Below are 27,935 nucleotides of genomic sequence, written 5' to 3' on the forward strand. Positions count from 1 at the left end.
GCCTCGGGTGCCGAACAGCCACGCGTATGCTTGCAGTGTGCGGCTCCAGTTCTCCGCTCCATGGAGATACGTGGTTCTGGAGAGTACGAACCCCTCTGAGGATCTCAGCGCTTCTAGGCCAATTGGAAATGCTGATCGGCAGCTTCAGTCGGGCACCTTGGCTTACAGCCCAAATTCATGCCGTCGGCGACTCCGCGTGGCAGAAAGATGCGGCGGCCATCTTAGGAGCTGGGGGGAACTTCCCGGCTAAACCAGGCAAAAACATTTTCAATCGGCCACGGATCGAGAAGTCCCCAGCGTGACAGTGTCGGTTGCAGCTTTTAACGGGGCCGCTGGCCAGTGTGAATCAGTTATGGAGCATTGGGCCAGCCGGAGCTCTCAGGAAGCCAGGCCGTTCGCGCTGGCTCCTAGCCACGCCCCCTCAATGCGTCCTTTAAAACAGGCATCATCCCAGCTAACCTCAAAGAGGCCTGGGTCCGGCCTCTCCTAAAAAACCTACTCTTGGCCCCTTACAACCCAACAACTACAGACCAATAACCACTGTGCCATTCCTCCTGAAATTACTGGACAAAGCCGCAAATTTCCAAATCCAACACTTTCTGGAAACCCACTCCATCCTCGGTCTAGGCAATCAGGCTTCCGGAAAGGACATGGCACAGAAACAGCCCTGGTGGATCTGAAGAGTCAGATCACCCAAATCATGGACAAAGGCAAGCCTGCTCTTCTGCTCCTTCTAGATCTCTCAGCCGCTTTCGATCTGGTTGACCACAAGACTTTCACTTTACACCTCACACACTCAGCCAACTTCTCTAAAGAATCAGCTCTCTGGGTCACCTCCTTCCTAGATGGAAGAGCCATGAAAGTCTTCTCGGACATCGCCAACGCCACTCCCACGACAACCCACTGCGGGGTCCCTCAAGGATCCTGCACAGCACCCACACTTTACAACTTGTTCACTAAGCCCCTCTTTGACAAACTCGACTCATACGGTATCACATACACGAACTAAGCGGACGACACACAAGTACTTCTACCCGTCTCAGGATCATACAACGAAGACGCCAAGGCACTCCACACAATTTACTCCATCATCAATGCCTGGATGGCAGTTAATGGCCTTTGCCTCAATGGAGACAAGACTGAAATCATAATATTAGGTCAACAGAACACCCTAGACAAACTGGACAAACTGTACGCTAACTTTTCCATTGACAACTCCATCATCCCCGTATCCACAGCTGTAAAGACACTGGGAGTATACCTAGACTCTTCACTATCTATGACCAGACAAGTCAGCGCAATCACTTCCTCATCTGCGCATACCACCAAACTCATAAACGCCATCAAGCCATACCTCTCTAAACCCAGCTGCCTCTCTATAGCTAGAGCAACCATTGGAGCCAAACTGGACTACTGCAATGCCCTCTTAGCAGGCACATCAGCCAAAAACCTAAACAGACTTCAAGTCACGCAGAACAATGCTCTCCGGGCCGCTCTTAGCATCCCAAGAAGAGAGCATATCTCCCATGCCAGGCACTCAGCTCAGTGGCTCCCGGTCAAAGATCGGATCACTCTCAAAATCCTCATCCTCACACACAAATGCCTCTCTCTCTTTGCCCCGTCCTATCTATCAGAGACCATCTTCAAATCATCCTCCTCCCGTCCCACTAGTACGCAATACTCCAACCTACACTACATCCCACGCATCAAAAAAGCCAAAGGCGGGGGCCTAAGTTTCCCCTACATTGCAGCCAAGACCTGGAACGTTCTTCCTGCAGACATTAGAGCGGAAAACTCACTCCCGATTTTTGCAGGAAACTGAAAACCTCATTCTTTGCAAAATAATATGAGACTCTCGGGAATCCATGTAAATATACTGCATTGCAAATTTGTACAAACGTCCATGGCTACTGTAAATAATGTATTTGTATGTAAATATTGTATCGTATGTAACTAAGATATTGTCTGTAACAAGCGCCACGATGCCCCCGGGCTCTACAAATCTGAATAAATAAATAAATAAATGAATAGGCCATTCACTTCTCTCCAGACACTCACAACAAGTTATGTGTATTGGGACAAGTACCCAGCCATTCAACACTCCACACTGCATTCATACCAGTTTTAGGCAGGGCTGTCTCAGTCATTGTGTCAAACACCAGAAACCAGACATCCACAACAAGAAGTGCATATTCACCCAGGTCCCACCCACAGGCGTACCCAAAACATACAGTCGCTGGGAAGGCTCCAGCCAGTCTGGCCTGGACTTCACAACAACACCATATATGGAACTTCCACCCAACAGCCGGTCAGGGAGAAGGGACAGAGTCAGGGCTTCCCAGGACTTTGGGAAAACAAGGTAACAGGCAATAGAAAGCAAGAGGCCACAGGGGCCATCGTGTTGCCTATCAGGAATCAACTGATTCCAAAGGCAGGTCCCGGGTATCCCAAAATGGAGGATACTCAGAGCACCTGTCAAATTCAGCATGGAGCTGCCACCAGCCCATACCCTGCTCTGTGGGCCACACACAGGTGCCCAAAAACATACACTAGGGGCACAGGGTTGTACCCCCCACCCATGGGTGCCATATGGGTATCCCATGGGTCTGCACACCAAATCAAAAGAGAGAGCTGCACCGCCAGGAGTCGCACATGAACTCCTGCATAGAAAACATGATAGAACACACGATAAAAAGCAGTAAAGGAAAAGGATACGGAGGCCCTGTCCCTCTGCTGCATTTCCAGCATCACACTCCCCCTGCTGGGCTCGGACCAATTTATCTATTTTGCCATCAACTTTCTTTACTGTATCAATATCGAAGACTTTCGATTGTGCACAGGATTTCGCTTGACCCGTTGCAGGACCACTTCGATTCACAATCTTTTGCCATTCTTTGGGCCTCATTACGAGTATGGAGGCAGCCATGCCCTCAAAAAGGGCATGGCTGCCTCCATACCGGGTTACAGGACCGGGTTCCTTCAATGAGGAATTACTGGGTCATTCCAACCTTTGAGGACCCGGTTATTCCTCATTGGAAAAACCCATCCCCATTCCCATTTGAGCCCCCATAGGGCTCGATGGGAATGGGGAGGGAGCTAATGACGGGTCCATTAATAACGGGCCCGTTATTAGCTCCCTGGTCCCCTTGCGGGACCCGCTAAGGATGTCTGGTCTGACCAGACGTTCTGAGCGGGTCCCGCAAGGGAACCTCGTAATAGGGCATCCCGTAATGAATAGTGCCGGTCCCGTACCGGCACCGTTCATTATGGGACAACAAGGGTCGTAATGAGGCCCTTTCACTTTTGTTAACTCTCAGCTCAACACCTTACAGAGACCTTTGATTGACCATGCACGCGGTACAGGACCACTCTGTCAGAGGTATCATATATTTTGGCTTCAAAGTTCAATCACTTATCTGCAGTTCAACTTTACTCGTGCTGGTTATCACACACGTTTCACACAATGTTCTCAGATCCAGCACTCGCCATATAATATTGCCGTTTGCTACCTTAGCTTCAATACAGAACGGTCTTGTATCGGTCTCCCCAACTCACTGGCTGTGTTGATTTCACTAAAGTTGCTTTCTTGTTGGAGCCAAGGACAGTACCACGCAAGCTTGTGGTTCTCCCCACCTTGATTATCAACACGGGAGGGCCCCGGGTACCTCTGACATACAATGCAGGATTTCTTAGCCTGGTTTTCTGGTCATACGCTTTCCATTCTTGAGGTTTCATGAAAGTAATGGTTCCTTGTCGAAAAGGTCAAGGGAACTTCCCTCCTTGTGATCCCCTTTGATTTCGCCGTCTTCCTCCTCGTGTTAAACTGCCTGTGTTAAATAGCTGTTTCCTCGTGTGCTTTGTCTCGCTCAGAGGGTGCTCTCGTGCTCTGCCTTTTATCTGTGTGGGGTAGTGTAATGGAAGTCAAGTGTGTGTGATGGTCAGTAATTGCCTGATCCTGTCTGACCATTATATTGGGACACGTCAAGTATGTGGCTCGGGTGTTAGTCCGTTTTCTCTCATAGCGGGCTGTCGTGAGAAAGTGTTTGTGCTGTGAAAGGCGGGGTGGGTTGAGTTCCTAAGTATCCTACCTGGTAGGATGGGGTAAAAGAGTTTCCAGGGAAGGGGATATCGCATCTCACAATCCGGTGACCCACTCCCCGGAGACTCCTCACCCTGGTGATCCTCTTGCACTGGTCCACCCCCAGGAACTGGATCCAAAAGAGATGGCTGTGTCCTGGACACTTGGATGACAGATCCCTGGGAACTAGCAGGTGAGACACCTTCTGGTTTCTCACACTTTCCCATGCAATACCAAGTCCTTCTGACATTCAAATTCAATATCTCAAACAATTCCTTCTCACACCTCGGTCCCCCCTGGTCGTGGCACAGTTTGCAGACTGCAAGGTTCACCCAGCACAGGTTGAGCAACCAGGTGCCTAACATTGCTTAAGTTTCTTATTTGGTTCTTAAGGTGGGACCTCTTCAACATCCCTGGATCAGCCTCCTGCCTGGGGGCCATCCCAATGCTTCTCAACAATCCTAGTTCGCTCAAAGATTTTAGGGTGGGGTCTCTTCAGCCCTATTGGATCAACCTCCTGATTGAGGATCACACCAATGCTTCCCAACACTTCTGGTTAACTCACAGTTTCTCATTATCACTTTTTGCAGCTTTGCTCTTACTTCAGTTTTTGTGTAGCCCCCCTACTGCTGTGGAGCTTTTCAAAAGGAATTCTATTTCGCTCGCACTTCACTTGTGCCCAGCTCCCCTGCTGTTGCAATGTTTCTTTTCCTTAAAAGAGACTTCCGAATGCATATAATGTTATACAGGACCACTTTGCTACTTTATACCCTTTCAAACCTGCTTTTTCATTGTCCACATCTCAGCATTGTCCCAACGCATTTGGGAACAAGTACTTTTTCACTCGCAGTCACACTGTTCCAAAGTATACAGTCTTTTCTCCATCAATGCCGGGTTTCTTTCTCATTCAGAAACTCACTGGTCATGGACTTTGCCGCTCCTCCCTTCAACGTCTTGCCCGTCTGAGGGCAGGATCTCTCCACCTGCCCCTCAGACCTCCTGGGCTGTCGGCTTTACCCAGGGGAACGAGCAATTCTCTAGCCACACAGAGTATGGGAAAGGCACGCCTCACGGCTCCCGTCTGGCAATTCCTCAGGTTCTCTGGAGACACGACCATCTCACTGGGCTTTCTCCTGCTACACCCGACAGTCTTACAGCATCCTGTCGTCTCGCTCTCCGTTGCCTTGGTTTGGGCAGCTCTGGCTCTGCTACCTCACCTGCTCGCCATCCAACTCGTTCTAATTGCCAAGTATGTGTTTTCCTTTTATATTCACCTGAATACTTAACAGGCTGCAGGTGGGCATAGTTGAAATCAATTGCCTGACCTTGTCTTGCCTCGTTAATGGGACAAGTCCATTGGGGAAGTTGATGTGCCTTGATTTGCATCTTCCTCGTCCCAGTACCATAGTAGTGATTCTCATAGGAAATCTGGACTCCTCTTGACTTCTTCTTCTTCGTCACAGTATTTGGATAGTGTTTGTGGAAAGGAGGAATGTGTGCTTGAGCACACCCTATAAAGGTCACTATTAAGGAAGGGGGGATACCAAGTTTCACCCACAGGTATTCCCACCCCAATCCCTGAGGTCCCTCTACTCAGCTGATCCTCGCTCGCTTGTCCACTCCCAGGGTTGGGATGCAATAGTGATGGCCCACCCCTGCCCACGTGTGTAGAAGATCCCCGGGGAGTAAGTTGGGAAAGATTCTTAGGTTTTTCACAGCTCTCACCCTAATTCTGTTTCGCCCACCTCAGCCAGAAGAGCTTGTATTCAGGATTGACCCTGGGTGTAAACAATTAATTGAGCACCTCATTGGCAACATTGTAGGAGTTCTATCTGGGCAAATGTTCTTGAATAGTTTTTGGACAGCTGGGCCCGCAGATTACTGCATGATAGGTCATTTGGCACGTTCATTGATCTCAACAGCCTCAAAGTACATCGCAAGTCTTTCAACCGATGAGGTCCACTGAGGCCCAAGGCTGAATGGGGCCACAGATACGTCGAACTAAACTAATGCGGCAAGCGATCTCTGTTGTCGGAGTATCCTGCCAGCTGCTGGCTCCTCCTCATTGTCATCAGCCATGGGGGCAATGCGGGAGGCTCTGATGAAGCCCTTGCTTCATGGGCAGAATGCAGAAAATATGTGGTCTTCACTGGTGCAGTTACATGTGGGCTACTCTGTCCTTGCAGGCTCTATCTGGCCCATCACCTTACATTAATCTTTTTCCCTAATTCGGGTTCTGCGAGTAGGTAGGCGAAGGGCACTGAAGCAAACTGGGCCCGGACAATTTTTCTTTTGTGTCTTCCTTTAACCAACGGGTGCACCACAACTTTCTAGGGTGCATAAGCACTCCGCTATGGAGCCGCAACCCTTACATATCCTCCAATACCTGCAGCTGTTGACACCTCAATGTTTGGCAGATCCTGATCATCTGAGTTCTCCTCTCGTATTTGCCTTGCAGGCCTGTGTTCCTGCACTAATGTTTTAGTTTTTTCCAGCTCCAACCACGGAGCGCACAGGAATCAACTTTCTTTTATTTGTATTGTCCCCAGGTCCAATCATGGAGTGCACATGCAACCCCTTTCTTTCCTTTTTTTTTTGTTCCCCAGCTCTGTTCGCGGAGTTCGTCACAATCACTGTCACACTTTTTCCAGCTCCGGTCATGGAATGCACCAAAACTCACTGCTTCACTCTTTTTTCTTGAAAGAGCTCCGGTCACAAAGCGTGGAAATAACACTGCCCGGGGTGCAGGTCCAACCGAAGTGGGATCTCCGGCTTCAGTGACCAGCAGGGTGCCACTGCCTTCGAAGATGTGATGTGCCAGGGACAACGAGCGAACCGTCGCCTGTGGTCACAATGTCATGCACATCAAGTCCAAGAGCAGACCTTTGTCGCCAATGTTGTGGGTCACTCTGTGGGCACACAGGCATGCCGGAACACTCCATGATCACACAGTGGTACACTTAAACAGTGCCGTGAGCACAGAGCCTTCCCAAAGGAATGGACAAGGAGATGGGTACTTTGTCCATTGGGTTTGCCTCTGTGCTACCCCACATGCTGGCAGGAGGATCCTTTTATTCGGGAGCACATTATGACGTTGTCATGACTCCAGCCCTAAAGGGGACATCACAACAGGTATATGTCTCTAACAATATTTTAATGTCACTGCTGTTGTGACATCAGCACAGAGCCACAGGGCTTGTGCTGAGTCACACAACTGGGGGTCACATCAGTGGCCATGTGACAAGCTCAATAAAATAAGCCAGTGGCTTCTGACTCACCATTTCACTCACTATCGGACTGGCATGTTTTTATTATGTAGTGTGACCAGGCATTCCTGGGGTCTGGTGGTACCGGAGCCCCTAACAACCTGTGACGAGGTCTTCTAGGTAACTCACATGCTGCTGCCGTCCTTCCCGGCGTGTGCAGGCCAGATCCTGTATGGTCCTGTGTGGCGCGGTCAGTCGCGTGTGCAAATGGGAAAATAGGCTCCCGGATAGGGGATCCATGGCCCAAACGGCCCAATGCACGGCCAAGTTGGAAAAGATATGCTCCCGCCTGGAGGAGTCATGGACCGCATGCCCTGTGTGCCGCAGCTGCATGGAACCAGAGTGTGCGGATGACGACACTGCCAGGTCCTGCTCCCGCTGGAGGGGGCACGATCATGGCATGGCCTACGCCGCAATAATTTGAATATCTCCCGCCTGGGGGAGTGAGCACAAAGCGCGGCCTGGATGACCACTGCCATCTGCTGCTCCTGTATGGGGGTACAGAAAGTATGCAGGTCCTGCACCGCAACATTATTGACACCTTGGGGGAGAAGATAGGAGACAAGGCCGGCGCCGCTGCCTCAAATGCTGTACACTCCTGCCTGGGGAGAAGAGCGGCACAAGCCGCTGCGTTAATATAATTGACTCCTGTCTGGAGGAGAGAGGGACAGGAGCAGCCTACGGTGCTACAGTATTTTGAAATGCTCCTTCCTGTCGGAAAAGAAAATAAGAGCGGCCTGTGCTGCTGCAGCAATTTGAGTTACTTCTGCCTGAGGGAGCTTCAGTATGGCGCAGCTCATATGCCACTGCCTGCAGCCTGCTCCATACTCCCACCCGGGGGATCCTGAATGTGGCATGGCCTGGACAACAGCCTGCAGGTGTTGGGGAGGATACAGGGTCTTCACACACCCCTTGGCGATACTGTATAAGTCACAAACATTAGAATACACATTCGGGGAGCAGGCTACACACAAAGGGGGCTGAACAATCACTGTAATGCATGTATTAGGAGCGAAAGACTAAACGCAAATGCGAATGCCATCTTAGACAAATGGCAGCCATCCTAGAATCTAGGCCCAAGCGCGGCGAATAGTATTAGGTGCTTGAATATTAGGCCCATCGTATTAGTGCAAACAACACCCCCACCCCGGCCAGGTCCCACACATTCCATGAAATCCTCCATTGTTCCAAAGAATTACAGGTCCTCACACACAGGGAAGAATGCGCCCTGCAAGGTCATGAGAAGGGAGCAGCGCGCCTCTTGGCAGGATACGCCCATGAGATAGAAAGCCAGGCCTCCTGCCCCCAAGGATCCCAACATGAGAAATACAACTTTGGATTGCTTTCAACCTAAGACCCCTGCATGCCACAGCACCACCCAAACCCAGACCACGACCATACAACTTTTACACCCCTCGATTGATCACTAAGATCAGACGGCAGGGCTATCACGCCTTCAGGAATGGGCACATGATTTGTGCAGCGAGGTGCAGGATAGCAACTCAATTATAGCCCAAAACTAAGGTGGAGGACCTTGGGAGTTACTGAGCTGCCTGGGAATGAGTGAGGCATGTGAGTTAGTGTGACCCCAACATTCCTACAGCCCATCGATATATTTACACGGGGGTCTGAAACAATGATAAGGTAACAGTGCTTAACAAAGTAGCCAATTAGTGTTGCAGCACCCAAGTGGATGAAGATAGAGAAATGGAGATGGACCAATGGCCTGGCATCCCATATGGAGCAGGCCCTACAGATATAGGCCTCTGCCAATCCATATTGTAGAATTGCACTATATATAGTGACATCACTAGTGACGTTGTTTGTGCTTATAATGTGCCACCCATGCCAACAGACCTCAGAACGTTCTCGTGCAGCAGAGTCCTTTGCTGATGTTATTTTCTGTTTTTGTGGAAATAAACACTTGTTACCTTTGCAGGCGTATCTAGGGCCTTCTTTCCTAGCTGGTTGCATTTTTTCTGGTGTGAGCATACAGTGGCGTGCCTTCATAGGTCTTTCCCAAAGATGCTGCTGGGTGTTACCTGCAGCCCCACACCCACTACAAAGAGGAAGCTGATTCCTATCTGGTGAGACACTCCTATGAGAAAAATAAAGTTCCTATCCTTTTGCACGTCTGATGGTTTGGCCAGCGTAATATTTGCCACAAGGGCAAATTAATCCATATATTACGCATTTGTTATCACATGTTGCATAATGTTGTAAAGTGATTTTTTTGTCCTGTGTATGGATGCCTAATTGTTGAACCTTTTTGCACATTTTTGCATTGACTGCAATTTAGACAAGGAAAAGTTGAATTCTTTCGAATTTTCTTAAAAAACTGTTTTGAATAACTGTCAAGTTGACAAAGAAAAATTCCAAACACTGTTTGATAGGGGCTGCACACTATGTTTCTCAAGGACATGTTTGCTCAAGGGATACCTTATGTCACGTCATTTTATTGTTCGAATATGTTAATAAATTCTTGTCTTGAGAGGTCTGATGGTACTTACAATGTAAATGTTAGCACATGTACGCTTGATGGCATACACTATGAATTTGTAGTTGCAATTGAGGAAATCTTTTATTTTGTAAGTTGAGCCATCTGCTTTTAAACATTCCTTGAGTCCATTTGTGGCATAGTTGCACATGTTGCATGTTCCTCATTTATAGAAGCCTTGTAAGCTTGTTGCTGTCCACAGTTGGTGTTGCCCTTTAATTTTCTGATGTTCAACAAAATGGGATGGACATAAAATGTTTTTCAGATTCGGTGCCTTTCTTTAGGTGAGGCATGGAGATATGGGTAGATATGGTCTCAAATCCTGATCTGTGGTCAGTGTGTTCCAATGTTTGTTGAGAATTTTCCTCAGAGAAGTTGCCTCTGTATTGTAAGTTGTGATGAATCTTAAGGTTTTTTCCTCGCATTCTCTGTTGTATTATGTTGTCGAGATTTGTAGTTAAGAAGATCCATTCTGTTGCGTGTTTGACCTTTTGTAGCCTCTTTTCAGAAATTTCTTTTGGGCATCTTTCTGATGTTTAAACATTTCGTGATTTTCTGTACAGTTCCATTTAATTCTTAGGAACTCCCCATAAGGGATGTTGTTTTTGACATGAGGTGGATGGTGACTTGCTGCGTGCAAGATGCTATTTCCTGCAGTTGGTTTTGTGTATAAAGTTGTGTTGATCTTGTTATTACAGATACATAATTCTAAATCCAGGAAGTGGATTTTGGTGTCACTTTCTTCCATCGTTAGTTGTAAATTGTACTGATTGTTGTTTAGGAAATGGTGGTATTCACTCAGTGATTGTTTGTCACCTTTCCATATAACTAAAATGTCATCTATGAATCTGCTCCAATAGACAATCTGATTTAATTCACAGAAAGATTGATGCCGCCATGCATGATGTAATTCAAATGCACCCATATATAGGTTTGCATAAGCTGGTGCAAATTTCGCCCCCATAGCTGTTCCTCTTTTTTTGCTTATAAATATCTCCATTGAATAGAAAGATTGATGAGGGTAAAATTTTACATTTCTAGAATCATTTCATTTTGGTTTTTGAATGATATAGATCTTGTATCTAAAAACTCTTTAGTTGTTTCCATTCCTTTTTGGTGGAGAATGATGGTGTATAGACTGGTCACGTCAAAAGTTACCAATATGAAGTTTTGTTCCCATTCTATAAGTTCCAACTGGTTGATGACGTCAGTTGTGTATTTGATGATGGAAGCGAGGTTGGCTGCCAAGGGTTGTAAGTGTTTTTCAATGTATGAAGAGATCGGTTCCGTTAGAGAGCCTATGCTATTTATTATTGGTCTGCTCGGTGGAAGTAGATGATATTCTTTATGAATTTTAGGTAAGAAGTAGATGCTTGCTAGTATCGGATGTTGGTTGTTCATGTAGTTGTATTCTTCTTCCGTTAGGAGTTGTTCTTCAAAGTAGTGTTTGTTAAGTTGCTGCCATTCTATGATAAGGCTGGTAAGAGGATTGTTAGTGAGTTTCTCATAGGTTTGTTTGTCATTCAAATGCTTTGCAGCCATCTTGATATAATCCGTTGTGTTTAACAAACAATTTTTCCTCCTTTATCTGCTTGTTTTATAACCACTAATTCATCCTTCTGTATATCAATAAGGGGGATTATCTTTCCTTAGTTGTTAGATTGTAATCTAAGTTGGTATGTTTAGGCGATTTGAGGTATAATGATCTTAGATCCTCTGTTACTGCCTTTTCAAAAAGGTCTATTACATTTTCACTGTATAGATGTGGATAAAATGTTGATTTTTGGTTTCAGATTGGTTGTTTCACTGAGATTCATGGAGATGCCTAGATCCTCTGTGAATGTTTCTAGAGTATGTATATTGTCTTGTTCCGAAAGGTTTAACAGATTAACTATTTGTATTGAATGAGCAATGGATAAGTCTGAAGGGACAGGTTCCTCTTCTGTTCTGCTTTTTGGTGATTTGAAGCTAGTAGCAAAATATTTCTTCAGTTTCAAATTTCTGCTGAATTTAAATAAGTCCACTCTGGTTTGGAAATAGTCCATTTTATGTGTAGGACAAAAGGACAGACCTTTCTTAAGGGCAGAGCACAATGATGTTGAGCATACTTTGTTGGATAAGCTAAGGATCAAATCTTCTTTTTCCTTTGTTCTTTCGATCTTGTTTTGACCCTGTTTGATGATTCTTCTTCTTCTGATACTGCCTCTGCCTCTTCCACCTCTTTGGATGGGCATCCATTTGTGGAAGTATTTGTTTTCTTTGAGGGATAATATGTTTTCCATTGCTTGTGCTTTCGATATTCTTCTAAAAAAGAGTATGGTGTCATATCTGATGGTTCTGATTCACCGGTCGCATAGGGGAGGGCCTGTTCTCCTTCATTACTGTGTTCTGTATATGATGATTGTGATGTTTGGGTATTTTTGGCTTTTCCAGGATTGTTTTTTTTTGGCAGGGGGGTAAATCCTTTAGATTTCCTGTTGGTTTGTTTGTGAAATGTGTAGACTCTTTTAAACGCGTAGTCCATCTCATCACGATGAAAGGTTTGTTGTTTGCGAATTTTGATGTCTTGTTCAAATTTGTCTAAAAATTCATCAAGAATTTGATCATTTTTGAAAGCCGCCTCAGGTTGATTAAGGTCTTTGATTTTAGTTTTGATTTCATCAATTTCTTGAGTTAACTTATCATGTGTTCTTTTAGTGTTGTTGATGATCCTTATCATCATTTCTTTTGAAGTATTTTTAAGAAGTTCTTCCCAATCTTTAAGTTCATCAAGATCTTCCTCATCGAAGGACAGAAGATGCTAATTCGTAAACCTCTCGGGATTCTGTCTACTTGCAGATAATTTTCTAAAGTTGTGAATTCCCACCATTTAAAAAGTTCTTTTTTGCATACATTTTCCAGTAATTCAAAAAAGTTGTTTCAATGATTTGCTGTCTGTATTCCTGATTCCTGTCTGGTGAGACACTCCTATGAGAAAAATGAAGTTCCTATCCCTTTGCACGTCTGATGGTTTGGCCAACGTAATATTTGCCACAAGGGCAAATTAATCCATATATTACGCATTTGTTAACACATGTTGCATAATGTTGTAAAGTGATTTTTTGTCCTGTGTATGGATGCCTAATTGTTGAACCTTTTTGCACATTGTTGCATTGTCTGCAATTTAGACAAGGAAAAGTTGAATTCTTTCGAATTTTCTTAAAAAACTGTTTTGAATAACTGTTAAGTTGAAACTGGGTTATTGAGTGAAAGTAACTCAAAAGAGAATAACAATTTTGTGAAATATTGAGAAACACTATCAGTAAAAGAATTTGAATTTTAAATGCGAACATTTGTTGATGGAATTTCTGCATTCGGTATTTGTGTATTCGACTGCTGCTTAAAAACTTTTGATATGTTTGTTTGTTTGTTTTTATTATTTATAATGCGCGAGGGTACCCGGAGGTATCAGGGCACAGCATTTACAAGAATTTTCTAGGCTTAGTTACAATCATCATAACATATACATAAACGTGGGACAATAAAGTAAACCAAAGTTATATACAAAGCAGCAGTGAGGTAACGAGTCAAGCATTATATACAAGTAGACATGTAGGCACATATGGTTAAGCTGTGTGCAGGTATTGCGGCATTTATATGTCCTAGTGGGCCTCTTATTGCATCCATGAAACTACCTTGGAGCGGAAGTTTTGGTAAGGCAGGTCCATTCTGATGTTTGCAGGCAAGGAGTTCCACAACTTGGCAGCTTTTACCGGGAAGCTATTTCCCCCTATGGTGGCACGTTTGTAGGTGGGAACGGTTAGGTAGTCTTTGTATGCTGTTCTTACGGGTCTTAAGGAAGATTGTCTGTGAAATCTATTGACTAGGTAGGTTGGGGCAGCATTATTGATCGCTTTATGGGTGAGTGATGCCGTTTTTAAGAGGATTTTGTCATTAGTAGAGAGCCATTTGTTCTGTTGGCTGAGTCCTGTTATGTGTTCTCTTCTAGAGATGCCCAGAGCTGCTCTAAGAGCGTTGTTCTGGAGAATTTGTATCTTACTGGTAGTGGCCTTGGATGATCTCAGGTAGAGGGTGTTGCAGTAGTCAAGACGGGACAATATGAGGGCTCTAGCAAGCGTAAGGCAGCTATTATCCGAAAGAAATGGTTTGGCTGCGCAGATTAGTTTGCATGTGTATGCCGTGGATGATGCAAAGGAGCTCACTTGTCTTTTAAAGGAGAAGTTAGAATCCAGGTAGAAACCCAGTGTTTTGACCTCCTGTCCGACTGTGATGTTATTTCCATCAATCATGAAGGAATTGTATGCCGGTCCCAGTTTCTTTAGGCTGGAGGTGGTGCCTAGGATGATAAGCTCTGTTTTCTCATCATTCAGGCATAGTCCATGTGTGGCCATCCATGCCTGGATGATGATGTATACTCTATTTAGCAAGGCCAAATCCTTTTCATAATCTCCAGAAAGTGGAAGGAGGATCTGGGTATCATCTGCATAGTTAGTGTAGGTGATACCGAGATGATCCAGATCATCGAAAAGGGGCTTGGTAAATATATTATACAGAGTGGGGGAGACACAGGAGCCCTGTGGTACACCACAGGTGATGGGTATGGGATCTGCTGCAGCAGTAGGAGAGAAGACCCTCATGGTTCTGCCGTTGAGGAATGATGTGATCCAGGTGATAGCCTCCGTGGAGAAGTGTGCTGATGAGTGGAGGTGTGAGCATAAGACAGAGTGATTGACCAGATCGAATGCTGCAGATAAATCGAGGAGTAGGAGTAGGGCAGCTTGTCCATTGTCTCTGAGTGTGTCGATCTGAGCTTTTAGGTTGATGAGCGCGGTTTCAGTCCCATGTTGGGGGCGGAACCCTGATTGTCTGGATCCTAATAGGTGGTGATCTTCCAGGTGCTTCTGTATTTGTACATAGGCGACCTTGTCCAGAATTTTCAGAAGGAAAGGGGCGGTTGTTATAGGTCAGTAGTTGATAGGTGTGGCTGGGTCAAGTGTAGGTTTTTTTAGTAATGGTCGTACCCAAGATTGTTTTAGATTGGTGGGAATAGAGCCGCTGGCGAAGGAGGCGTTAATCAGTTTCGTAATGAAAGGGGAGAGTTCGCGGGCAGCATCTTTGATGAGCTGTGCTGGGCACAGATCTCCTTGGCAATTGGATGGTTTCAAGGATAGGACGATTTTTTCAACTTCAAGTGTATTGACTTTGGAGAATTTGAAGCGGGTGATACCTGTGGGCGTAAGTTTGTCCGAGTTTTTTGGTGGGAGAGTGACATTGAGGGAAGCTTTTTTGCAGGAGATTTTGCTTTGTAAGGTCGCGATCTTATTTGCTAGGGCACTTTGAAATTTTGAGCACCAGTTTTTATCTTTGGTACAAGTGTCAGGAGGTGCTATGGGTGTTTCTATTTCTTTAAGGATAGAGAAGAGTTCTTTCATGTTGGATTTTGCTTGGGATATGCGAGAATCAAAAGAGGTTCGTTTAGCCAAGTAGATTTCTTTTTTATAGAGTGCGGCTAGTCTGGAAAGTTTGAGTTTGTTTGCGACTGACGGGGACTTTTTCCAAGTGGCCTCGCAATTTCTTTTCTGCTGCCTAAGATTTTTGAGGAATGGTGTGTACCATTTGTTAAGGTGTGTTTTTGGTTTGCTTGGTCTGAGCTTGAGGGGGGCGATGATGTCCAGTGAGGCGGCCATAGTCTTGTTGTACTCTTCGACCAAGGTGTCAGGGTCGAGGTTGTCAGAGAGTGTATTGAGTGTGGGAAGTAGGGTTGGGATGAGTCTTTCTACTGTCATATTCTTTTTGTTTCTGGTGAGAGCCGGTGGGGCCCTAATGGTAGGTGGAGGAGGAGGTCTGTCAGTGGAAAGCATGAACGAGATTAGGTGGTGGTCGGTCCAGACTAGGGGAGAGATATTCATAATTTTTGCTTGGCAGTTATAATCAGCTACCCAGTCGAGTGTTCTCCCTTTTGAATGGGTCGGTGCTGTGCATCTTTGTGTGAGGGAGTTAGCTATGGTACTGGCGATGTGGTCTTCTGGGTCATTATAGCCTAAGTTGAAGTCTCCCAGGGTGAGAACTTGAGTGGAGCTTTTAAGATTGCTGGATAGAATAGAGTTGAGGTCTTCATCAAAGGTGCCGATGGGGCCCGGCGGGCGGTAGATCAAGTAGATATTGAGAGTTTGGGTATTGGTAAGTGGGACTTTGATTGATAGTGTTTCGCATGAGAGGATATTGGACGGAGTTGCTGGTCTAATGGTAAGGCTGCACTTATGGATAATGGAGACACCCCCTCCTCTAGAGTTAGGGCGATCTTGTCTCAAGATAGAGTAGTTATCTGGGACTGCCAACATGAGCATGGGACCTGCTGCTGGGTGTAGCCAAGTCTCAGTAACAGCGAGGAAGTCAAGGTCTTCTGTGAGGATTAGGTCTGCTATTTCCGTAGCATGGGCTACTAGCGATCTGGCGTTGATCAGGGCTCCCTTGATTTTGGGGCTATCTGTAATTTTGGGAGTAGTGGTATGGCGCTTGTCCTGTGTTGGTTCCGGGGTGCTGTGGATGTAGGAGTTGTGAGGTGGTATGGAGTTACGGTTTTGGAGTGGATGGGAGGTTTTTGTAGAGGGGTTATGTCTAGGTGGCGGCGCTCTAGGGTTCTTTGTACTGGGCAGTGAGCGGGCAAGAGGTTCATAGATTTTAGCTAGTTTAGCTCTGAGACCTAGGTTCCTGTCTATAGTGACTCGAGGGAGACTGGTAGGTAACTGTGATTGAAGGATGTTTGTGTCTAAGTTTGATTCAAGGATGTTGAGGCCAATTAGGGATGGCTTGTTGGGTAGCTATGGAGCCATCTTAAGCTGTGTTGTGGTGTTTGAAAGGATCAGGAAGCATGCTAGCAGGTTGGTGATGTTTGGGCACATGTTAGGTAGGTTATACCTAAACATCTAATTACAATGAGGCAGAGTGGCTAAGGTGTATTTAGCAGTGGCTTGATTCATGTAAAGCAGTTGGGCTAAGATACAGTGTGTAGCGACCAGATAATATCGAGGCATGTAAATACAAGTGTGCAAGGTGGCTAAAGTGCACATGGCATCATCTAGATTCAAATACAGCAGTATAGGCAGGAATGCGTACAATAGCGACCAGATAATATCTAGGCATGTAAATACAAGTGTGCAAGGTGGCTAAAGTGCACATGGCATCATCTAGATTCAAATACAGCAGTATAGGCAGGAATGCGTACAATAGCGACCAGATAGTATCTAGGCATGTAAACACAAGTGTGCAAGGTGGCTAAAGTGCACATGGCATCATCTAGATTCAAATACAGCAGTTCAGGCAGGAATGCATTGACTGGCGACCAGGTTATGCCTATACATCTAGGTACAAGGGCAGGGTGGTTAAGGTAGATTTAGCAGTGGATAGGTTCATGTGTAGTAGTTAGGCTAGAGTGATTGGTTAAGAACTGGGTTACAGCTGTGCAGTTAAGTTTGAGGTGGGTGGTTGAATGGGCAGTATGTGGTATCTGGTTTGATGTAGGGCAGGATGGCTGCAATATATAGAGTGCCAGCTAGGTGCGAGAATAGATGGTTTGGCTAGTGTGAGTTTAGTAGCACCTAAAGGTGAAATAACACGCTGGCTAGAGCATTAGGTGTCACCTAGGATCGAAATCTGGCAGAGAGACTAAAATGCGATGAGATTTCGAGGAGGATAAACATGTGCAGTTTCACAGTATTAGTGCGGTATTAGCGTCGTAAGGTTGTACATGTGATGGGAGGGAGCAAGGTAGCATTTAACTTCAGGCTATGGCAGATGGCTAAGGTACGGTGGGATACACAATGGCAATTTAGGCAGCAACGTAAGGTGATGCATGTTATGCAATTGTTTGAGTGTTTCAGTTTCATGTGGATGCATCGAGTAGCGTTGCAGTTGTAGGCAAAGTACCTTAGAGTGAGTTATCTGCTGAGTCGTGCGCAGGACTTCTGTGGAGGTCAAGGTTTCGGCAGAATCGCTGTGTGCATCATATGAGATGGTAGAAGAGCTGTGGCACGCGAGCACGGTCCAGCTCGGTCAGCTTAGTCAGGTAGCAGCCTTTGTCTGCTGCCTTCGTCGAGCCGGCTTCGCCTGCCGGTGCACGCGATAGGCTAATGTGGTGCAGGCAGCCAATAGGCCAATATACTGAGACAACTAATATTTTGAATAATTCAAAATACTAAGATTTGTTTGGAAAGTCACCTTTCCACTATTGAATGGTGTGCAGGGGACGGGAGTTCCTATTATTGATAGGAACTTCATTTTTCTCATATTTTTGTTGACTTATTGATACCAGAGTCTGTCTTTTTCTCCCCGGCACCCATAAAAAACTGATTAGTATATGGGCCAGTGGTTCAGAAAAACAAGGAACACATTGAGTATTTTGCATAGAACATATACAAGACATGGTGTACTTTCCCTCCTTTTTCTTTGGTGAGACACTCCTGCCTGGGTGAGTCCCTCCTGACTGGGGGAGTCTAGATGCGGCGCGGCCCGTGAGCCATCGCCTACTACAACTCCTGCCTGAGGGAGACACTCCTGCCTGGAGGAGACACTCTCACCTGGGGGAAACATTCCTGCCGGGGGAAGCCTGTATGTGGCACGGCCAAGTCCACTGCCTGCAGACCCTTCCACCCCGTCCATTAGCATGGTGAAGTCCGGTCCAGTCGGACACCCTGCTGCCAGCTCACCAACAGGAGACTAGGGGGGTCATTACAAGGTTGGAGGTAGCCATGCCACTATTTGTGGCATGGCTACCCCATACCGGGTCCAGGTTCCCTGAATGGGGAAATGTCGGGCCATTCCAACCTTGGAGGACCCAGTATTTCCCCATACAGGGAACACATCGCCATTCCCATTCGAGCCCCCTGTAGGGCTCATGGGAATGGGGACCATGCTAACAACGGGCCCGTTAATAACGGGCCCATGTTGTTAGCATGCTGGTCCTTTAGCGGGTCCCGCTAAGGGAACTTGGTAAAACCAGGCGCCCTTAGCGTGACCCGCTAAAGGACCTCGTAATGCGGCGGTAAGGGGTTGACGGCTCCGGCACCTTTACCAGCGCTGTTAACCCCTTACCACCAACCATATAATGACCTCCTATGTCCCTAAGGCGGACACGCCTGACTCATCGCCCATATACAATGGGCTATGAGGGGATGTCAGCATCGCCCTCCCTGCCTTCTACTATCAAGCACTCCTGTCTGTGGGGATCCCGCCAATGCCAGCTACCCTGCCGCCTGGCCCACCATCATATCGGCGCAGACCTAGCCGCGGCCCTCCACTGAGAGGGTGCTCATGCGCCAGGCCTATTTCGGGTGAGTACCACTCTGCCACCATGCCTGCCACCCCTATGCCCTGCCAACATCCAGAGGCACTCCTGCGCGGGGGAGATACTGAATGCGGTGTGCACTTTCTGCTTCCTGCAGCCTTTCCCCATGGAGGGGCCTGGAGCTACTGGCCTGGAGATGGCCGGTGTGAGGGCCTGCTGCCACTCTGGGCATAGCTCTCAACTCACCCGCTTTTGGCGGGTGTCACCCGCCTTGTAAAGGGCTGACTCACCCACCAAGCCTCCTGCACGCCCATTCATTCTAATGGGCGTCTCACCCGCCAAAAACAAAATCGGGTGATTTCACCCGCCTTTGCAACACAAATGGTTGAGAGCTATGTCTAGGGCCACCCCCAAAAGTATTCCTGCCTGGGGAGCATGATTGTGGCGCGCCCTGATCGCTGACCTGCAGACTGAGGTGCACTTTGAAGCCGTGGTCCCGGGCGCCAAGTGTGTTCAAATTGGACACTGCAAGAAAACATGTCATCAGTGCCTGTGACACTGGACTGGGGGCGTAGACTTTCCATTTTTCTGGTGGGGCTGGGGTGGAGGGGGCAGCCGTAACAACAAAAAGTTGCATTGTAACCTATGGGGACTTTCACGCAATTGGCCTTTCCTGGGTGGCCCCTGGAGCACCTGTGCACTCAGCGCACCTGCCTTTTACCACTAAAGTTACCATAAAAGTGGATGGGGTGGAGGAAAAGAGGGGCATGCATCACACCCCAGGCTTTGCAATGTATGTGCCACAATGCTTCTGATGGCCACTTCCTAAGTGTCATGTGAAACCAGTTTGTAAAGTTGGCCACCATAACAAATAAACTATAAAGACAACTAAATGTTTTGTCATCTTGATATAAAGTGTTGCATATAAATATGTATGGGTTTGGGGAATTTTATTGGGAAGATATTGTTTTGACCAGAACGTTGTTTGGACAAAGGCCGGCCCTGACAGCATGTAAATCTTTCGCTAGTTCTACAATCGGCGGCAGCAGAATATCGTCTACAAGTTTTGCGCAGCATGGCGGACAGTGCTCTGCCACATTCTGCAAGTTAAGTGAGCGCTCTAGTTTTTCCATTAGAACTCCTTTCTAGTTCATCAACCGCCGTCTCTACTGTCCCCCGGCAACGTGTCACGTCAGTATATATAAGAGCAGGTAGAGGGCGTTTCGTTCCTTTTTCCACGTCCACCATCACGGGTCGCAGTGTTAGGACGATTCCAAGCATGGGCTTCGGAGACCTGAAATCACCAGCTGGCCTGCAGGTGCTTAACACCTTTCTAGCTGACAGGAGTTACATCGAGGGGTCAGTCCCGCAAGTAAATGCGCTTATTTATTTATGCATGCTACTGTAGAGGGGTGCATTCTTCCGATAATAAGACCAGATATGTAGGCATGGCTGACGGTTGAGGTCCAGCAGCAAAATGGCGCCTGCCCCCGGTGTCGTCCCATTCAGAGAAACGGTATTAACTCTCCGCATCTGTGGGTCTAGAAGGATTGTGCTTGCAAACATACATGCGATATAGTCATGTAATTCGAATGACGTTCCCTCTCCCCGCGTTCTCTTGAACGCTGCGTAGCATAACTGGTCCGAGAGGCCCGCTGGGACGGAGCCGACCCAAATGCGTTGTGCGTCCCTCGGACTAGGGTAGTTAAAACCATTACGATAAGCGCTACGTCGCTCCCGGTTCTTTATTACAATTACTTGGATGACTCTCACATCGAATGATTGGAACTAAATATCCCGTGAAAGATGATTAATTTTCACAGAAATGGTAATGCTTGGACTGGGTGGGGTGTCTGTCTAGTGATATTACCTGGGCAGCTTTTTCTTTTGTTTGCTATTGCATGTTTTCTGCCCCTTGTGCCATCTCTTTTCATTTTTATAAAGTAAGAATATGCTATTTTATAAGCGCCGTCGGAGCCACGTGCGGGTCGGCGCGTCTCAATGGTGATGCCTTCTGCCTCCAAGAGGGAGGGCTTCATCCCCCTCTAGCAAGGGGCTAGCACCGCCATGTTTCTGCCATGGATTTGTGTTGCATGAACTTAATCGGAGAATTCACTACGTTATATCACAGCAGTTAGCTAGCTATAATATTGTAACGTGAGTTGTTGCATTGGGGATGGTGAAGGCAAATTTGGAGGTTTTTTGTTCCCTTCTCCACTGACTATTTTGTACTGAAGTGCAGCCAAATGATGCTCACAAGCAGAATGTAATTTAACTCCTAATACTGATTTCTAGGTTTATGATCTGTTAAACTGTTGTTTTTTTTTTAGCTATGTACCCTCACAGGCGGATGTAGCAGTTTACGAAGCCCTTTCTGGCGCTCCTCCGGGTGACCTTTTTCATGTCCTTCGATGGTACAACCACATCAAATCTTATGAAAAGCAAAAAGGAAGGTAATAAGACTGTTGGATATGATGACTACGAAATGTTTTAATATCGCGCCCAATACCATACAGTTTGCTTTCTAAGGGCGGATCTGGGATTCGAACCTCTGTTGCTCTGCGTGGTCGTTTCTATGACCAGGGCGTTGTCCTGTGCATCAGGGTAGCATTCATGAGCAAAATGTTGGGTGTAAGGATTTGGATATGTGATTTTATGGCCAGGCAAAATTGCATAAAGGGGTCCACAATACTGTTTCAAAAATTCACTACCAAATAGGCTTTACATCTTGACTTCGCAGACTAGGAAGTAGAAACTCAACAACGATCTTACTTTCCTCACCATATTTTCAAACTGGTCTACATGGTTCTCGTGTACAATTGCAGAACATGTAATGGTTTGAACTTTTTGGGCTCTACCATTGCATCCCTTGTTACCTATCAAGATGAGTCTAATTCACACTACAATTTAGTGATCTTCACTTGGGGAAGACGTGCATAATTGCCAGCAGTCCAGGTGTTTATAGAGTACTGAAGGTGGTGGAAGGGTTGCTTGGGTTGTTTTATCGTTGACGGGTTTATCATTGATATCAAGCACTTATAACAGGTCCCTGTCTGGTGCAGTAGGCTGGGATTTGGTAGCTGTGCTGAGAGTAAATTCTCTTTTGCAACCCAGAACAGGTGATCTGTACCTGTTGTGTTACAAAAGTGAGAGGGACAGCTATATGGAAGAGAGCTGTAAAGTCGAGCCTGCCTCAAAGTTCTGACCCTTGCACTTAATCTGCATCTCTGAACAGTTCCAGGCCGTTATGCAACATGTACATAAGCATTATTAACTTTGTCTACAGGTATGAGCAAAAACTTGCAGTAAATGCCCCTGGCTTAGCTTACACCTTATAAAACCAAACTAGGTGCCTCCTGATTTCCTCACATTCTCTTGACTGCTTTTACTGAATTGAGAAGATTGACTTGATTACCTACCGGATTTGTTGAGCAATCCAAATTTAGTGAAGGAGCATCGAAGCAAATTAGTTAACTGGTTGCTCTTTATAATTTGGCTCACCGGCATGTCAACAATCTGGCCCCTGTTTTTATACATCTGCATAGTAAGCTGGAGATAAGCTCCAACTTTACAAGCCACCTAATTATAATTTACTCTAGCATATGGCATCGGCCTAAATCAAACCACTACGCTAATATAACAAGCCAGCACATAAAATAGTGTTGGAATTCAAACGCACGTGCTAACACTCTAGCCAAGAGTGGTAGGTTTTTAATAACCACGGGCATAGATGTGGCCAACTCCGACTATCGGGCTCGGCCCTGCCCCAAAAGGCGCACACTAGCTCAAACTCACTTCTGCAAGTGACCACAATCTACACCAAAAAGAGGCCTGGAAACCCTTCTGTCGAGAATGAACACAGCCAGAGCAAGTCATGACTTTTGGTACTTGTATGAACCCTAATGTTAGGGTAATTTAAAGCTAAACGGGGGTGATAGGCGTTCATCATTCAGAACATGGCTCACCTACTGGTGTGAGCAAGCTTTTTTTTTTTAGCCTGCCATGCTGCTACAAAAAATGGGAAAGACTGAGCAATGTTGGGGGTCCAGCTTCATTGTAAGCCCTCTAGCCATCACATTTTTTCTTAAGGTTGAACACTCTTGTTACGCTGCCTGTTATGTGAGTACCTCCACTTCATGTACGTGGAGGTCTCAGTGGTACACAATCCGGAGTGAGCACAAACCCTCCCATGGTGCCTCTGCCCAGGACACGTCAAAATTGAGCAATGCCTAGGCTAAGAGCCTGCGGTGAGGGCTGCACACCTTATGACCAACTGGTTGCATAACTAGTTTCTTGATAATAAACACTCGGTGTTGCTTAATGAGTGCGTTACACAAGTGTAAACGAGGTGACCAATTTTAAAGTAGCAGGTGCCAGTGCATTTTGGACTAGGATGGTCAGCCACATGAAATGAGTCCCCCACTAAAGAATCCCCCGAAGCATACTCTAGGATCTGCTGACTGGTGGTGACATCAGATCCACATCAAATGATGGCTATGCTCCACACATGCTGCAGAAACTCCATGCTCAGATATCAGACATATTTGACGAGAATGTCGAAAGGGGTGCCCGACATCATTCCCATGTAGGGAGATTCTAGCATCATGAGTAATGTTGAACCTTGTTTGTTGCTAACGGGTGTGATGTACTACCAACATGTGTATTAGTGATGTACATGCATGACTTTCTCAGTTGTAGCAGCAACACTAAACAGTTTGCCAAAGGGCTTACTCTTCGGATTTCTGTCAATAACCTACACTATGTTCATTTATTTTTTTAGCCTTCCAGGTGTGAAGCAACCCCTAGGCAAGTATGGGCCGTCGGACATTGAGGACACCACAGGAAGTAAAGCCACAGAATCCAAGGAGGATGATGACGATGACATTGATCTCTTTGGGTCTGATGAGGAGGAGGTAAGTCGAACTGTCATTTGGATACCTTTTTTCCATTACGTTAAGAAATGGGTGTATAGCCTTTCGGCTGTGAAAAGAGAAAATTGGTTAAGGGGTCACTTTTAAGTCCTGTTACTGAGATTAATACTCACTGCGTCGCTTGCAGGTTCTCGGGTGCTCTGGCGGTTCTGAAGGTGTAGTTTAGTAGGACAAAGCTTTTTCATGTAGTTTGAAAGCACCTGGATGCTCTGCTAGTCTAGGTGCTCTTGTTTCGAGGGCTAGGGCAGAGGGATACACGTGTAGCAGTACTTGATCATGGACTCATTTGCCAGCAACGAGTGAAGGCTGTTCATTTAATTGCATCCAACAGAATATTACAAACTACGTTTGTTCAGGAGAAGTCTTGTCACCTTTATCTTTACTGTAGGGAACTAAAGGACGTTGGCTTTCATAACTTTAGCAATAGTGTGAAAACTTGGAAGACGCAAAAGATGGACAAGAAACTGACCCCGTATAGTCTTTTGATCTAGTAAATGGCTTCTTTGGGTGTTTTGTCATATGTGCACCGATTGTGCCTGTAATGTGCAAATCCAGTTGCGAACTTGGAAGTGAAGTAAGGAAACTAGGAAGCGCCATTAAACAAGTGCAGATTTCACTCGCTTATATTGAGGTGGATAACTATCTGCCCAAAGGTCGTGCTTGAAGTATCGGTTTAGCCATGGAAGTAGCATTTCTTTGAACATGTGTTCTATTTACATTGGAATGATGAATAAAACAAATCACCATCTTTCGGCTGAGCACTGATGCATTTTGTTTTTTCTGACCAACTAGGTTGCTTTTTTGTGTTAAATCTTAATTGCACGGTACAATATGCTGAATGGTTTTATTTTCTTCAGGAAAGTGAAGAGTCAAAACGAATAAGGGAAGAGCGACTGGCACAATACGAGTCCAAGAAATCAAAGAGTAAGTATTTGGGTAACCTGCTCGTAAATGGATGGCAAAACGGCAGTGAAATATGTATACTGTGACCCATTAATTGTAGTTGGATGTGAAAAAGGGGTACCCTTTCGGTTTTTGTTCTGGTGCCATGTCTTTTCGCCTTTTGTGGGTCGCCTAACAGACTTTAGACGGCCTACAAAAAGTGAAAAGGTGTTGCCTCGCCCCCACCCTCTGGTGGGATTTGTTAGAAATCGGTGGTTTCACCGCTCCCCCTCCCCACACTTACCTACTTACCCACTTCCCCTGAAGGCGATTTTCTGGTCCTGGTGCACTCGTGGGTGGGGAGGACATGACGGTTTGATTTAGAAAAACTGCTGTGGTCAGCAGTCTTTCTAAATGGTATTCATTTTTTTTTGTGCCCTGGTTCTACAATATTCCAATTACTTTTCAAAATCCATGTTTGCCGCTGTACACCGAAGGAAGAATAAATGTTAATTTGTGCAGGTGGGTGCTTGTTTAAGGGGACATAGCTGAAGGTGGGAGCAGGGCAGGTTGACTGTCAAGGTTTCACCTTTCCCTACTGCTGGGAACGATGGTGCTAAATAATAGCGGTGCATTAATTGAAGGTGGTAAAGTTGCTATTGCGGGACAGGCAACCAGCAGAGCTGGAAGGCTATTCAGTGCTGTCAGCAAAGTAAAATGCAGTTTGAAGATTATGAGCAGGAGCTAAAACCCAGCTCCTTGTTACCAGGCTTTTCCCCAGTAGGCTGGAACTACCAGCGAGGAACCTGGAGTGCACAACTCACTCTAAAAATTCCATTTAAATCAGTTTACATTATTAAACACTCGGTTAATCACATGCATGTGTGTAAGGCATCCGTTAGCTGGGGAACCAAGTAGCTATGCTAACTTGGCTAACCAGGCTCTCGCTGAGGGTGGTGATGGCCTGTGTTTGCTGATAAACACAGCCTTATACGTGCATGCTACAGCCCCCCCCCCTTAATGTCATATGTTCGTGTGGGCAAGGGGAGGGGGGTTGAGGTATGCCCCATCAACTGAAGGTGCTGAAGTCCTGGACTATACCTGTAGGAATATCGGGGGTGTTGTCCCACCCATGCACCGTCTCATTCTGCCCCATGGCAATTACAAGACCTGCAATCTCTCATAACCCATGAACCATCTAAGGTGCTTTTAAATGGGAGGATCTAGTCAACCTGGCCCATGTTTCCTTAGGTGGCCATTATGATAACATAACGTTTATAATCGGAGCATTGCAGCTACTAGCTTCCTTTTGGGCATTTAATTGTAGCTTTTGCCTGCATATGGATTGACATTCGGTACCTCATTAACCATCATTCTTCGAGTGGTGGTACATTTTTGTATGAGGCTTCTTTGTGGTATCTTGTGGTTGTTCAAGCCTTGTTGCCATTCTCCACAGATTACTGGTCTGGGACTACTCTTTTCCTGTAGTGGTGCCAGTATTCCTCCTGTGGTAAAAAAAAACTTGTCGTGCAACCACTTTTCTTCCTTCCTGGAAAGCTGGAAGAGCTATGGCTGTACAACGTACAATACACTTGTTTCAGATATTTTGGTTTGAAAAAGATGTTCTTGTGTCGTGACTTGCCCCCACGATGGTTGGTACAGGCCTGCTGGTTAACCTAATCCTATTTTAGGTCAACTAACTATGGTAGGCCGATGTATGTTGGTGTTTTTCACTGAATGCTGATCAACTAAGGCGGATGTTGAGAATCAAGATGTGGCATACAGTACGACTTTTACCACATTTTCAGGATCCCTTAATTTGAAAAATTCGGAGACGAGGAAGACCTTTTTTGAAGCTAGTAAGGTGGCATCATGTTTCTTAACTAGTTTTGCATCTAGACATAATGCAAAGGTTCAATGATGCAGTCAATGGGCACACCTTTCCGGCTTCCTAAGCAAAGCATCTTATGCCTCCCAATTTTTGTTTTGTCGAAGAGCAATGCATTTAACTTATTGCACTTTATTTTTTTATTGCCAGAACCTGCACTCATTGCCAAATCTTCGATTTTGCTTGATGTGAAGCCCTGGGACGACGAAACTGATATGGCGAAACTTGAAGAATGCGTGCGCAGCATTCAGATGGATGGCTTATTATGGGGGCAATGTAAGTGACACTTTTCTTTTTTAATTCCTTGTTTAGGTCTAAAGTGGCTTGTTGAATGATGATTGAACCACATCACCATCTTTCGACTGATTATTTGCTGATTGATTTGTTTCTCTCTGACACAAGCCATCTGGATTTGTATACAATAGCTAGTTTGACTACTGATGCCTTAAAGAATAAATATTATGTAGCGTGTGTTCAGCTTCATGATGCCCAATGGTTTCTGGTCTTACATATGTGACTTCTATTCTCTTGAACTGGGTAAATCTCCGACTTGGGCAGTGGTGCTAACCGACGGCGTTTAAATTTGATGTTAGCAAATCATTAATCTGGGCATATGCAGCTACAAAATCTTAAACGATAGCTGCAATGATAAACAAATAATCGAAGCCTTCCAGTAAAACTTGTGTTTTTTAAATTTTTTTTACAGCAAAGCTAGTACCTGTGGGCTATGGTATCAGGAAGCTACAAATTGGTTGTGTTGTAGAAGATGACAAAGTCGGAACCGATATCTTGGAGGAGCAAATAACAGCGTTTGAAGACTATGTGCAATCCATGGATGTTGCTGCTTTCAATAAGATATAAACTGCGACAAGATCCCCAACAGCACTTTGAATAAAGCACTATTTCTAAAGCTTATTTGTCAGTCAAATCACTTAGGGAATGTTGCAGGGGGGGCTCTGCATACATAGAAACATGATTTTGCTCCAGTGGTGTGGGAAAGGGGTGGAGGGATTTCAGTCTCGCATTCTAGCGAAGTCTATTTGGTATTTTTGACTTGTGGTTAATTTGCCATTTCGTGACTATAGTCAGGTAAAATCCACACTTGCACTA

At 45.8% G+C, this 27,935-nt stretch overlaps 1 protein-coding gene and 2 non-coding genes across 3 annotated transcripts; all 3 read left to right on the forward strand.

Annotated features, from left to right (window-relative positions):
* Window positions 1–20,323: 20,323 nt before the first annotated feature.
* Window positions 20,324–27,735, forward strand: EEF1B2 (eukaryotic translation elongation factor 1 beta 2). The gene is made up of 6 exons (XM_069615567.1): window positions 20,324–20,483; window positions 21,455–21,577; window positions 23,905–24,037; window positions 24,913–24,979; window positions 26,976–27,101; window positions 27,532–27,735. Exons 1-6 carry the CDS (start codon window positions 20,404–20,406, stop codon window positions 27,684–27,686), a joined length of 684 nt encoding a protein of 227 aa, XP_069471668.1. The 5' UTR covers window positions 20,324–20,403; the 3' UTR covers window positions 27,687–27,735.
* LOC138490588 (small nucleolar RNA SNORD51) lies at window positions 24,771–24,847 on the forward strand. The gene has a single exon (XR_011275531.1). It is a non-coding gene; the product is annotated as a small nucleolar RNA SNORD51 (small nucleolar RNA).
* LOC138490589 (small nucleolar RNA SNORD51) lies at window positions 27,149–27,227 on the forward strand. Its single transcript, XR_011275532.1, has one exon. It is a non-coding gene; the product is annotated as a small nucleolar RNA SNORD51 (small nucleolar RNA).
* Window positions 27,736–27,935: the final 200 nt, after the last annotated feature.

This window comes from Ambystoma mexicanum, chromosome 9 (genome assembly GCF_040938575.1).
Source record: "Ambystoma mexicanum isolate Mex_15411 chromosome 9, UKY_AmexF1_1, whole genome shotgun sequence".
NCBI lineage: Eukaryota > Metazoa > Chordata > Amphibia > Caudata > Ambystomatidae > Ambystoma > Ambystoma mexicanum.